Source organism: Gobio gobio (genome assembly GCF_949357685.1).
Source record: "Gobio gobio genome assembly, chromosome: 13".
Lineage (NCBI taxonomy): Eukaryota > Metazoa > Chordata > Actinopteri > Cypriniformes > Gobionidae > Gobio > Gobio gobio.
Window position 1 is genome coordinate 7,170,486 of NC_137106.1, and position 14,420 is coordinate 7,184,905.

A 14,420-nucleotide genomic window follows, 5' to 3' on the forward strand; every position below is an offset into this window, starting at 1 on the left:
ATGTTGAGTGTTTGTGGGCATGTGTTTGTAGATTATCTGGCTGTATGGTGACAGAGGAAGGCTGTTGTTTTCTGGCTTCAGCTTTGAGTTCAAACCCCTCACACTTGAGAGAGCTGGATCTGAGCTACAATCACCCAGGACAATCATTAGTCAAGCTGTTCTCTGATCCAAACTACAGACTGGACAAACTCAAGTATGTTCAACTCTGACAATCATCCTGTCATGTGTGTTTGAACATGTGTCAGGTATAATTAAAAACTCACATAGATCTCTGCATACAGCACATATATACACACACATTCTGCACAGGGCCATAAAGATGTGTCTTGAACTCTTACTGAAGATGATCTTGATTCAGATCAACAGCTGCTTGTGATTCATAACAGGAGCATCTGAGAAACAGACTCAAGTTTTGGATCCTAAAACATCAATTCAAAGGTTGTTGCTGGTCTAGAAATGTAATTTTAATTGTTGTCAGAGACAGATACAAACACAAAGATACAGACTTAGAGATCACAGTCTGAATGAGAGGAAATTATGTACCTCATTATACTGAATAAGCAGATCAGCTGAACAGCAAGAGATTGCTGCTAGAGCTGCATGATAAAATAAAACATCTTGCATTGTTATATTTATTCTTAAATAAAAAAAATGTGTATTATTAATAATGAACGGGTTATTCTATACATTTTTTAAAAAGTGAAATTACATTTCACCCCCAAAGCAGCCCTTATTTCTGCAGTTGTGATTAAAACACTTTATGAAAGGATAAACACACAAATGTTCAATGAATGTAAAGGTGATTCTGTAGCTCAAGACTTTAGGATCTTATTCTGTGATAGAGTCTGTGAATCAGGAAATCCTGACATCAAATACTGGTGGATAGAGGATTTTGTAGATATAGTTCACCAAAAAATACAACTGTCATTTACTCACCCTCATGTCAGTACAAATATGTGTGACTTTCATATTATATTGTGGTACTTTTTTTGTTAGTGTAGCAAAGGCCTAGCCTGGCTCCGCCCTCCTAGGTACTTCTGCTCAATTTTCATTTTCCTTCAGTACGTTGTCTGGGTTTGCGGTACATTCGCTGGTTTTCTCCGGTCAAATTTTAACCGGTCCAATTAGCGAACAGAGGGAATGGCTGAGAACAATGACGTTGATGCTGTGCACTATGGTGGCGGAGAAAGATATGAGCAAAGCTAAATTAAATGTACAAGAGTCTGGTAGGACCAGGCTAGCAAAAGCCCAATTGAATGGTTGAAATTACTTTAGGGCAGAATGTTGATTGGGAGTTAAACTGTAAGGTAAGTGATGTATTGTAATCATCATAAAACAGAGAGAGACATGCTTAAATATTTTTACAACCATGTAGAGATTTTCTAATTTGGCAACTAAATGTTTTTAGCCTGGCGCCCTGCAATAGAGAGAGAGAGCAATGGTTTATTTTGTTTAGGAAAGATTTGTATTTATAGCAGCGGTCGCCAACCTGTCGATCGCGATGGACTGGTAGATCTTTATCACTGTCCCGGTAGCTCCCGATAAATAACCGAAAAATAAGTTACAACATGTAACAAGTAGAATTAGGTACTGCTCCTTTAAAGCAGAATTCATGCACTCACTCACTCGCTGATGAGTGGGCAGTCCGTGGATGGAGCGCGAGCTATGAACATCGCATGTAAGCGTGTAATATTTCTTTTGCTCTTTGTTTATTTTCTGTTCAGTAACGCGGTTGTTAGTGGAGTATTTTTCAAACAGCCCCATGTGTGCACGGGATCGACAACGCTGATAATAAACCCCTGTGAAATATCAGATACCAGAGTTTTGCTTACACTCGCTATTCAGGCCAGCTATCCGGCCTCTCTGTGTAAAGCGCTCCATTTACTCCCAAAATTTATTCTCTGCAACCTCAAAATTCGCACCGCACAAATTGCCAATGTTATAGTCAGATATGACAGCGCTACTGCCGCACGCCTCGCCGCAGACGAGCAGCTGAATATCTCTTCAGCAAACTGACACAAATGAAAGTAAAAGTTGCAGACGCTCAATATTCAATCGTCATCATTAAAAGTAAAGAAACTAAATGATCAGTGCTTATTCCACTTTTTCTCCTATTGCAGTTCTTGATTTTGAAATTAGCTGTTGATCATTATATTTGTTGCAGCTCATATCTGTTGATTTCGGTGACATGAACTCCATTAAAATGCATATAACGTGGGAATTGAAGATCGGATTTACATCCATTTTGCGGAGACACATTTATGTGACCAAGTGTAAATGGAATCTTTCTGATACACATGAAACACATGAAGTGGAACATAAATAGGCAAAATCACTGTTCGGGATGCTTGAAATATAGGAAGAAAAATATAAATATTGAATTGGGGAGGGCGGTTACGTGAATGTATCTCTGAACAAAACTGACTGTCTTCAGAATAGTTTCGATGGCATTTTTACAGCGGTATCCAATAGGGTTGTGCCGTGATGGCTGACTGACATCACGATGGAGCGCCACCATAGTGATGCCACGCCCCCCATTGCGAGTCTTGTTGTGAGTGCGAAGCACACTAAATCCTTTTCTATAGTTAAAAACTTTGCAGGCATTTCCCTGAAAATTAAATTGAGAATATAACTAATGCATATATTCTATTTTAAATACTGTAGTCTATGCCAGATATAGCCTACATTTTGAAATAATAAACGAGGCTCAAACATCCATTTCAAGCATGCGTGTTTCTTTCAGCGCTTCCGTCAGTGAAACAACACACCACAGCCTGTTAAATATTTAAACAATTATCAGTAAATAATGGTAACCTAAAGAATATAAGAAAATTAAATATTATAAAAAAAAAAATAATCATTTCCCCTCAATGATGCGTCCCCTCCGCTCTGCGCGAGATCACGAGCTGAATAGACACCTTCTCAAATATCTTCGTCTTCATGTTTTCTCATGATCTTCCAAAGGCACACTTGTTGAAAAAGGTCTGAAGAGCGAATTTTATCTTCCACAGGGTAAAGACATTTAAGCTATGTTTGATTTTTCACTGCCAGAGAAAACGAAAGTAAAATGGCCTGTGTGTGTGAAATGCGCTATTCAAATAAACTTGACGCGCCTTACCAAGTCTAATAACAAGCACAAACTGTGTTAAATAAAATTAAGTAAAAAGGTAGCCTATTCGTCCTTCAATGTTTTTCTACTTTCCCACAGTAAAGGACGCGAATGGGTATAATAGACTTAATTATAAACAAACGAAAGGAAGAAACGTTTATAATTCCCTGCGAAATGGGTGCGACGCGAGTGAAGATTTGAGAAAAGAAACGAGATGTTCATGTGGGATAAAATGGACTAACGTTATGCCTATTGTAAAATTCACGGAAATCGCTAGCCTGGCGTGGCCATACTCAATTCTAGTCAGAATTTGAGTCGGGTACCGCTCCATTGAGCTTTGAAATATGGGGCGTGTTTCAACCGAGCCAGGAAAGACCTCAATTGGATAGACCCACAACCAATCAGAGCAACGGAGCGACGCGTAACGTTAGTTGTCAAATGTCAACAGAACTCAACTGCACTGTGTTACCAAGTCCGTGTTTTTCTCCATGTCCGCGGGTTGAAGCGACCCCAATTATGTGATTATATAAACCCAGGAATGCGAATTTTAGCAGGCAACCTTGCCAAAATAACATATTTTGCCAACCAAACGTTTTGAGTAGCAATTGTGCGCAACATTGCAAAAACACTTGGAAACCCTGTCTGCACGCACGCATGATTAAGTAACGTTACAAGAAAAACATGAGTGTAAACGATCTTTGGCAGTAATAAAATAATTTAAGGATACACAGAGTACTTACCAACACGATCATCGTTTCTGAGAGAAATAGTGAAGGTGAACGCATATACGAACAAGTTCTCCGTTTAGGATAAGAGCAAATTCAACCCAAGAGCCTTCGATCATGACGTGGATGATTACGTTACTGTTGATCATCTGTCCATCATCGTCTAAAGCCCGCCCTGACAATTTCATTGGTCCGAACAGTTTCTGTTCGGGCATAATTCCTCCTCTATGGAGCGAGTCCAGACCGAATTGCCCGAGCAAAACATTTTGTGGGCGGGGCTAAATTCGGCTGGCATCCAGGCTAGGAAATCGCAAAACAGAATAAAAAAGCTGACAAATCTTAAATTGGGCTCAGCATACCTCTCTCATTCGGTATGAATCCATTCATGGCTGCGAATTTATTTCCTTTGTAAACAAAGCTTTGTGCTTCACTCTGTATTATTCACGTAAAACAGCATTACCATACAAATCACTGACGAAATTATAGTTTTGAAGTAGAAAATGGTATTTATGTAAAGAGATATATTAAAATAAAAAGTGCACAACTCTTCTTAAGTGGAAGGAAGCTACTTTTTTCCCCTCACGTGCAACCTAGCGCGGATGAGTCATTATTTGGGTTAGAAAAATAACAAAATTATATAGTTTTTAAGTAGAAAATAGTATTTATGTAAAGAGATGGTAAAATACAGATATAGTAAATTATATATTTGTATTAATAAAAAAAACGACGATATCATCGTCCATCACAATGTTTTACTGTAAACATCGTCAACTGCCAATTTAGGAGACATCGCCCATCCCTAGTACCCAAAGAAACGCTTCTTTTCCATAAGAACCACCTACTGTCAGAGAGTGCATATTTATTCAGTCCATCTGTTTTTGTTTTGTGCAGGTGTGTCTTATGTAACAATTTCACAAAGCTAAAGTCAGAACATTCTGTATTTGCTCTAAGTCTGGAATCTATTCAATCTCATTTAAATAAAAAACACTTGCTCATGCTACATGTGTGTATCTCTGCGAGTAAAAAATGCAGTGGTTCCCTCAAATTTCAAATGGCAAATTTTTTTAAGGCCAGTTTTGGCCTGTTATAGAGCAAATAAACAACAAATACATTTGCTTAAATAAAGTTTAAAAAATCGGTAAATGGTGTCGGAAATAAAAAAAAAACTCTGAATCGGCCATGAAAATTGTATAGGTCGCCTTTCCTTGCCTTTCATCAAGGCTGAGGTCAGGGATCTTTGGCTTGAAAAGGTTGGTGACCACTGATTTATAGGATTTATGTGTGTTTAATGTCCAGCTTTATGTAAAATGAGAGTGACATCTTTTATTTTATAGTGTGGATCATGGCGGAGAGATCAGGATTACAGCAGGACAACAGAAATGTAGGTCTCTCTCACACACACATACACACATGCACATTTGTTTCACTATATTAATGAGGACATTGCTAGACTTTCATTGATCTTATATCAGGTTAATGATAGTTCCCTTTCAGTCGGTCACGTTCGACGTACGTCGGACGTACAGACGAATTGGGATCACTTCTGGGAGCCCCTATCAGCTTCGAGCTATATAGAACCGGCCAATGAACAATTGGCGTGCGAGATTTGCATCTCGCGCTCCTCCCCGCACTGCTGGTATAAACAGGAAGCGAGAGCGAATGCACGCTGTCATTCACTTCGGAGCCAAACACGTTTGAAGACGACTCTCAAATCGTTATTTGAGTTTAAAGCTGCTATCAGCGAGTTATTGAGAAGACCGGAGAATGAGAGAAATGTGTGTTGGAGAGACGGCACATTCCAGCGGGATCGCGCTGACTCATCGGCTGCTCTGTGAAACAGAGAAAAACTGCTGTTTTCACAGCAACAAATTTCTGTTGGTCTGGTGGGCGTTTTTCCTGTTTGAGTACAGGCACGGGCTGCACTAAACCCCGTGCGCTGTCGCGTTTCCCACAGAGCATTTCCTCACAAAAAGAGCTTCACGGGTGACGCTGAGTCTTTTTCAAGATGGCATTCCACCTGTGCGTTTCTGGATGCGGTCGTTCCCTGGCGCCTACTGACGGTCACAATCGCTGTCTCACGTGTTTGGGCAAACAGCACGCTGAGGCGGCGTTTGTGGATAGTTCATGTTCCCACTGCGGGAACATGACTATCTCGGAACTAAGATCGAGACTCTCCTACCTTCGGGCAGGCGGAGTCCCCTTACCCATCCCACGATCTAGTGCTACCCCTAACCCGGGTAGACCTACTTCTTTGGATGGCCAGGGTGATCTGAGGATCACGTTTAGGGCAAACCCGCCGAGTGAAACTCCGCAGGCCCCTATTCCCTCGGTTCCGCAGCCGGTAGAGCTCCCGAGAGAACCCGCTGGTCCCTCCCATGGGCGGCCAGTAGTGACTTTTGGAGCTCCAGCAGACGAACAGATGTCGATCGTTGCATCAGAGGGGGAGTTTCAGTCCTCGGAGGATGAAGGGTCAGATGTACTGCCTCCCTCTGGGAGAGTGGCAACGGCTGCCCCAGACCCCGAGATCACTACTATGCTTGCCCGGGCCGCCGAAAGGGTAGGGCTCATGTGGAACCCTCCACCGTGTCCCGAACCCTCTAGGTTGGAAGATTGGTTCCTCAGGGCGGGTCGCGCTGGTTCTCAGCGTCCCGCCCCGACACATTTCTTCCCGGAGGTGCATGAGGAGCTCACGAGGTCATGGACGGCACCTTTTTCTGCCAGAAACCGACCGAGTGACTCCTCCCCCCCTCACTACCCTCGACGGTGGACCAGCCAAGGTTACGTGGAGATTCACGTATGGAGATAAACTCGGTCGCCATGACAGCGCGCCTCACCGAGGAGCGCGTCCAGTCAGTGTTGAACTGCTTGAATTCGTTCAAAGGCAGGACAGCGGCACCACTGAAACATTTTCAGAGGCTCCTGGGGCATATGGCATCCGCAGCCGCAGTAACGCCGTTGGGATTGCTTCATATGAGACCGCTTCAATGCTGGCTACACGACAGAGTCTTCGTTTCTACGGGCGGGAGTTCCCCTAGAACAAGTGTCCGTTGTCTCCACGGATGCCTCATCCATGGGCTGGGGTGCCACGTACAACGGGCTTGCAGTTTCTGGTCTGTGGACGGGGCCTCAAGTGCAATGGCATATCAATTGCCTCGAGTTGTTAGCAGTTCGTCTTGCATTCAGCCGCTTCAAAGTGCCGCTCAGAGGCAAGCACGTTCTGGTCCGTACGGACAACACTGCGGCCGTAGTGTACATCAACAAACAGGGTGGTCTACGCTCCCGTCGCATGTCGCAACTCGCCCGCCATCTCCTCCTTTGGAGTCAGAAGCATCTGAGGTCGCTTCGTGCCATTCACATTCCGGGCCTGCTCAATCGTGCAGCCGACGAGCTGTCACGTCAGCCGGTGCTTCCGGGAGAGTGGCGACTCCATCCCCAAGTGGTCCAGCTGATCTGGAGTCTTTTCGAAGGACCTCCTGACTCAGAGACGGGGCACCCTATGGCACCCGCGTCCAGACCTCTGGAAACTCCATGTCTGGTCCCTGGACGGGACGTGGAGGTTCTAGGTGACCTACCGCAAGCGGTAGTTGACACCATCACTTCCGCTAGAACCCCCTCTATGAGGCGCCTCTATGCGTTGAAGTGGAACCTGTTCGTCAATTGGTGCTCTTCTCGCCGAGAAGACCCCCGGAGATGTTCGATCAGGTCTGTGCTTTCCTTTCTACAAGATGGGTTGGAGCGAAGGCTGTCTCCCTCCACCCTCAAAGTCTATGTTGCCGCTATCGCCGCTAATCATGAGCTAGTAGATGGAAAAACTCTAGGTAAGCACGATCTGATCGTCAGGTTCCTGAGGGGGGCGAGGAGACTAAATCCGCCTCGCCCTCCCTCCATACCCTCTTGGGACTTAACTCTGGTGCTAACTGCACTACAGAGAGCGCCCTTTGAGCCCTTTGCAGTGAAATTTTTTTATTTATTATTATCGATAGCAATTATTTTCATGTTTATGTGCCTGATAACAGATATACAGAACTGATATTTCTGTTTTATTTCTGTTTTTGACCATTTTAACACTGCACTGAACTAAACAAACATTTTATTAAACTCTTTTTAAAAACTGTAATTTCTGCGAGGTCACTCCCTCGCATTCAAAACAAAACGTCTCAGGTTACGTTTGTAACCATGGTTCCCTGAGAGGGAACTCGCACTGCGTCGAAATGCCGTGAGAACGCCTCTGCATGATTGCGTCTTGAAGCTCTTGTGGAATCAGTCCAATGGACAGACGGAACGTCATAGGCCGGTGACGTCATAGACCGGAAACTATAAAGCACTCGTGAACACAAACAGAAACTAGCTTCTGAAAAAGAAGAGAGCCATCCAGAAGAGAAACTACGTCTGAGCCCTACTCGGGCCAGCCAGTACGGGGCTATTTATAACAGATGAGCCCGTCTCGACAAATTCTCTCCAGAACTCCCAGAAGCAGAGCAATCGTGGTTAAGGTGTACAGGGGTTGCCTCTATCATGGTGTCCAGTCCTGGAGGAGCTGGAGAACCACAAGAGCTCCGCCACCTCGTGTGGAGTCTTAATTTCCCCGGGCCTCAGCCCCTGCCTCAGCTGGATGTTTGCTTCCTGGAATTACATATATGCAACCACCGAAGTGTCGTTGTTAACCAAGTTTCTAGCAATATATGCATTTATAACACATGACCTGAACGAACCATCAATTATTATTTTCACCCTCCTATCGTTTCTTAGGTGGGGTTATTCAATTTGATATCAATGCACCAGTTCAGTTAGAATCTGAAGGTTAAAACTTAACTTAGAACACGAGACTCAACAGAAAGAAAAGAAACTAAGTCAAAGAAAGGAAAGTGAGACGAGAGTATTTAGATGGCTTGAAATAAAGTTGTTTACCCATTTTCTCGGATCTTGGTCTGCCACGATCGTCTGATCGTCTATCTCGTCCTCTTATGTCTCCAGTCTTTGTCTGGACTGTCTTTGTTTTTGGACCAATAAGTAACACCTCCGTTTTATCTGAATTTAATAGCAGAAAATTACACGTCATCCAGTATTTAATATCTTCAACACACGCTGTCAGTTTAGATAATTTAGCGTTTTCATCCGGTCGTGATGAAATATATAATTGAGTGTCATCAGCATAACAGTGGAAATTAATTCCATGTTTTCTTATAATATTACCAAGTGGCAGCATATATATTGAGAATAGCAGAGGGCCTAACACGGATCCTTGCGGCACCCCATAGTCTACTGACGTCATCTTTGATTTTTCCCCATTTAAACAGACAAAATGGTAGCGGTCTGATAAGTACGATCTAAACCAGTTTAATGCCTGTCCCTGAACACCAGTATAATTTTGAAGTCGATCTAAGAGTAGTTTATGATCTATAGTATCAAACGCAGCACTAAGATCGAGTAGAACTAGTATTGAGATACAGCCTTGGTCAGAAGCTAGCAGTAAATCATTTGTGATTTTAACGAGTGCAGTTTCTGTGCTATGATGCGGCCTGAATCCTGATTGAAATTTTTCATAGATATCATTTTCTTGCAAGAAAGCGCACAATTGAGCGGACACAACTTTTTCTAGTATTTTAGACATAAATGGAAGATTTGAAATTGGTCTGTAATTTGCTAGGTTATTATGATCTAATTGTGGCTTCTTAATGAGAGGTTTTATGACTGCCAACTTGAATATTCTTGGAACATGACCTAAAGATAAAGATGAGTTAATAATATTGAGAAGAGGCTCTTCCACTACAGGTAACAACTCTTTCAGTAGTTTAGTGGGTATTGGATCTAATAAACATGTTGTTGGTTTAGATGCAATGATAAGTTTATTTAGCTCTTCCTGTCCTATAGTTGTAAAGCGGTGTAGTAGTTCTTGAGGGGCGATAATCGCGGTTGAATCATAAGACATCATTAAAGATTGTACATTTACAATTTTGTTTCTGATGCTTTCTATTTTCTCAGTGAAGAAATTCATAAAATCATTACTACTAAACTGTAACGGAATATTTTGTTCAGGCGATGCTTGTTTATTTGTTAGTCTAGCCACGGTGTTAAATAAAAACCTTGGTTTATTTTGATTATTTTCTATTATTTTGCGGAGATGCTCAGCCCTGGCTGCTTTTAGGGCCTTTTTATAACGTGACATACTATCTTTCCACGCGATTCTAAAGACCTCTAAATTTGTTTGTTTCCATTTACGCTCTAAGTTACGAGTTTCTCTCTTGATAACATGTGTAGCACTGTTGTACCATAGTGCTTTAGTTTTCTCTCTAACCTTTTTTAATCTAATTGGTGCAACAATTTCTAATGTGCTAGATAAAATCGTGCTCATACTGCTGTTCTCAACAATGTCCCTTTGTACAGAGGGGATTTAGCACTTACTAACATGAAGAACAAGAGTGGATTAAGATCAATTTAAGACTCAATCTATCTTCGATACAAAAACATACCCTTGTGTGAGTTCTTGTAATTAATGTTGATAATATAGTTTACAAACAAGAATGCATTTGTTTCCAAATATCCACACAATTGCAAATGTAACATTGATTATTATACAACAGGGCAACAATCAAAAGGGTAACATTAACTAATGTACATTTCAAACACAGTATTGACAGTAGGTTTTAGTTTAATATTTAAAAGTATTACTTCATTTTTACCGTCATTGCATACTGTATTTCTCTATTAAACATTTTTTTATTTAAAACATTTTTTTTTTTTGCACTGGAAATTGCACTGGAAAATGTATTTAGGGGGCAAATATTGTCCCTTAATGTGAAAGGTATGACTGCAGTACATATTAACTGATTTAAAAAAAAAAATTTAATGTCAAAGAGCGTGCTGAAAATATCTTTTTCATATTTTCATCTCTGTAATAGTCTTTCTATGGAGTCAAAATAGGGCCACTTATATCTGCAAAATAACACAATGTTTTGCAAACAAAAAATATGTTTTGCAAAAAAAAAAAAGTTTTGCAAAAAAATAATAATAATTTTGCAAAAAAAAATAGAATATTGAGAAAAAAATGTTTTTTTGCAAGTAAAAAAATAGTAATTGCAAAAGAAAAGTTACCACTGAGAGGAAAAATAAAGTTTAGCAAAGTAAAACTTGCAGCATTGACTTTGCAACACCTTTGCGCCGCTCCTTTAAATCTGCGTTTCCGTCATCCGTGCCTCTGCGGCGCAAGCTTTCCTTTGCGCTTCATTTTTCTTTGCGCCTCGCTTTGTGTCCCTGAATTGACGTGGGGGAGGGGTCAAGAGGTTGGGGTGTGTACATGGGTGTGTACAAGGGACGAAGGCGCGTCCTTCTCGTTACGTCAATCAATACAATCTGACTTAAATTTGGCCACTCGCCCTTGAGGCTGAGCAACTGTGCTGATCTCTCGCTGTCTCAATTAATTTGCCCAATCTCATTCACTTTCTATGCAGAGGATGATCCATCGATGTCTAGCATTCTGGTGTAAGGGTTATAAATACCCATGTTGCATGCATGCAGCTCTCAGCTATGTTAACTAACCAAACTACATCAGGAATCATTTCTTGAATCTGTCTGACACATCATCAGTGTTGGGGTAAAGTGTTACAAGTAGAGCTGTCAATTTAACTCATTAATTAAAAAAAAACACATGATTAAAAAAATGTATGCAATTAATCATGCCCAATATATTCTTGTGTTCAAAGACAGTTAGATGATATGCAGCAGAATGACACACAGAGGTCTCGAGATCCACACGGTCTGGGGCTCGCGCTGATGACGTAACGAGAAGAACGCCTTCGTCCCTTGTACACACCCATGTACACACCCCAACCTCTTGACCCCTCCCCCACGTCAAATCAGGGACACAAAGCGAGGCGCAAAGAAAAATGAAGCGCAAAGGAAAGCTTGCGCCTCAGAGGCACGGATGACGGAAACGCGGATTTAAAGGAGCGGCGCAAAGGTGTTGCAAAGTCAATGCTGCAAGTTTTACTTTGCTAAACTTTATTTTTCCTCTCAGTGGTAACTTTTCTTTTGCAATTACTATTTTTTTACTTGCAAAAAAGCATTTTTTTCTCAATATTCTATTTTTTTTTGCAAACATTTTTTTTTTTTTTGCAAAACTTTTTTTTTTTTGCAAAACATATTTTTTGTTTGCAAAACATTGTGTTATTTTGCAGATATATGTGGCCCTATTTTGACTCCATATCTTTCCCTATTGTTTTGGAAGTAGGTACATTTTATCACTTAAGTGATGTTTTTTAAAAAGTTAGCAGTCAAAATTATAACTGTTGGAGGATATAGATATTCTTCCTTCTTTCTGACAAACAACAAAAGAGAATGTGAATTAGATTATGTACAGTGTTTTCAAACATTTTGAATTGCAGTGTAATGTGTTTATTAAGTGCAGTGGGTTTGCTAAAGCAATGGCACAAAACACAACATCTTTTATGTTATTATGTAAAGTGTAAAATTGCACAAAAAAAATTGGTTTATTATGAAACTGTTGAGACAGATTAGACTGTGGCAGACCGCCAGAGTCTATGTAATTTATGGGAAACACCGTGTTAATGTTATAATCTCTCTTCTTGTGTTCAGATGCATGTGATCTCACACTGGATTCAAACACAGCAAACACTCGTCTCGCTCTGTCTAAGAGGAACAGAAAGGCATCATTTGTGTCAGAGGAGCAGCCGTATCCTGATCATCCAGGCAGATTTGATGAGTGTCCTCAGGTTCTGTGTAAAGAGAGTCTGACTGGACGCTGTTACTGGGAGGCTGAATGGAGCGGGCTAGTTCATATATCAGTGACATATAAAGGAATCAACAGGAAAGGAAAGAGTGATGACTGTGTGTTTGGATCCAATGAAAAGTCCTGGAGTCTGGACTGTTGTAATAACCGATTCACTGTCAGACACAATAAGACAACAGTCATATATGCCTCTTTGTGCTCTAACAGAGTAGGAGTGTATCTGAACTGTCCGGCAGGTACTCTGTCCTTCTACAGTGTCTCTGACACACAAACACTCACACAGATACACACATTCAACAGCACATTCACTGAACCCCTCTATGCTGGATTTGGGTTTTATTCTGATAGTTCAGTGTCTCTGTGTGAGATTAAACAGCTTCCTCTGAGAACCAACTGAGAGAGTTGAGTGAAAGAAACACTCACGTTAACTCACACAGCTATAAACTCTTTCTTATAATCTCAATTTCAGTGTCAGAATCAGAATTAGATTTATTGCCAAGTATGCCTACACACAAGGAATTTGTGATTAGGAATTTGGTGATGAAAGCTTCCAGTGTACAGTCAGCTATCCATTTACCTGACAGTACATTTACTTCTTTGTTTCCTTGTATTGATAATTTTTTTTAACTCTTTACTTTAATTATGGGTGCATATTATTGTGTTCTATGGTAGAGGGGGATTAAATATGTTAGATGAGCATTTAGAAACAAGTATTAACCCATTTTAACACAAATTATACCACTTTATCTCAAGGGGACTCAAATGGCACAGAATTCTAGGAATGACCCATTTGTGAGTTTTTTTCTTCCGTTAGTTTTTTACATCTGTGGGCAAATGTGTCGTAGTTTCGACTTAATTGTTAATAGTGTAAATATTATTATGTATCATCCAAAATACCAGTAAATTCTGTCATATCAGTCATCGAAAAATTATTGTTAAATGCTTTGTTGTTGTCAAGCACTTTAGTTTCACTATCTGTTCAATTTGACAACATTTGATCAAACAAAATGTGTTTTTCCTCTTAAAAACATGAGATGTGCAGAGCCGCAGCGCTGATCTTGTGCATGTAACGTTTAAAAAGCTGTGAAACAGGCCTTTGGTTGATGATCAACGGTCAAAGATGATCATCTTGCACATATTTATTGGAAAAACTATTAAAAAACTTACTGTAAACAGCACTGAGTAATCATGTTATCTCCATAATTTTTTTTTTTTTTCATAAGAACTTTATGATTGGCCCAAAGCAGACTTCTTACGTCAGCACGTTCTGACCTCGTACGTGCTCATACCGGTAATCTTCATTCCGAATTCACACAGTGCACATTACCATTATTCATTTACTGCCAATGTCACAACTTCCCTTACTGGCAAAAAAATCGAAAAGGTCCTTTTCACACATGATCTCTTACAGGTAATTTACCAGTAAAGACTGCATGTGTGAAAGGGTTTTTTTTTACTCACACAGCTGTTTACAAAAGTTTCATGAATGAGGCCCAATGTGTGTGTTTGTATTTATATTAGACAGGAACGAATTCAGAAATTAAGAGAACTGCTTCACCTGGTTGAACCAGTTTTTGTCAAAAGTTAAAAGTTTCCCCACAGACTCCATTTTGTGAAGGATGAACATGAACAACATCAGGAGAGAAAATAAATTTGTGAATAATGTGAATCAGTTTGAGCACATCAGATCAGTTTAATGCTGTTATGTAGAGACAGAATGGATTTATGATCTGAATGAAGTTTATGTTTGAGGTTCTTCACTGTTTAGACAGAGGTAGGTTTGAAAACTTATAATCCTGCTGTAATGTATGAGTAGCCAACTAACAAAAATAAGTTATTT

General features: G+C 40.6%; 1 protein-coding gene across 1 annotated transcript in view; it reads left to right on the forward strand.

Annotated features, from left to right (window-relative positions):
• The window catches only part of LOC307135789 (NLR family CARD domain-containing protein 3-like), a 30,551-nt gene extending 16,793 nt beyond the window's left edge, over window positions 1–13,758 (forward strand). The window contains exons 6-8 of the mRNA XM_079832461.1: window positions 32–193; window positions 5,169–5,215; window positions 12,427–13,758. Coding sequence (XP_079688587.1) covers window positions 32–193; window positions 5,169–5,215; window positions 12,427–12,977 — 760 coding nt within the window. The 3' untranslated portion in view covers window positions 12,978–13,758. The remainder of the gene's footprint in view (window positions 1–31; window positions 194–5,168; window positions 5,216–12,426) is intronic.
• Window positions 13,759–14,420: the final 662 nt, after the last annotated feature.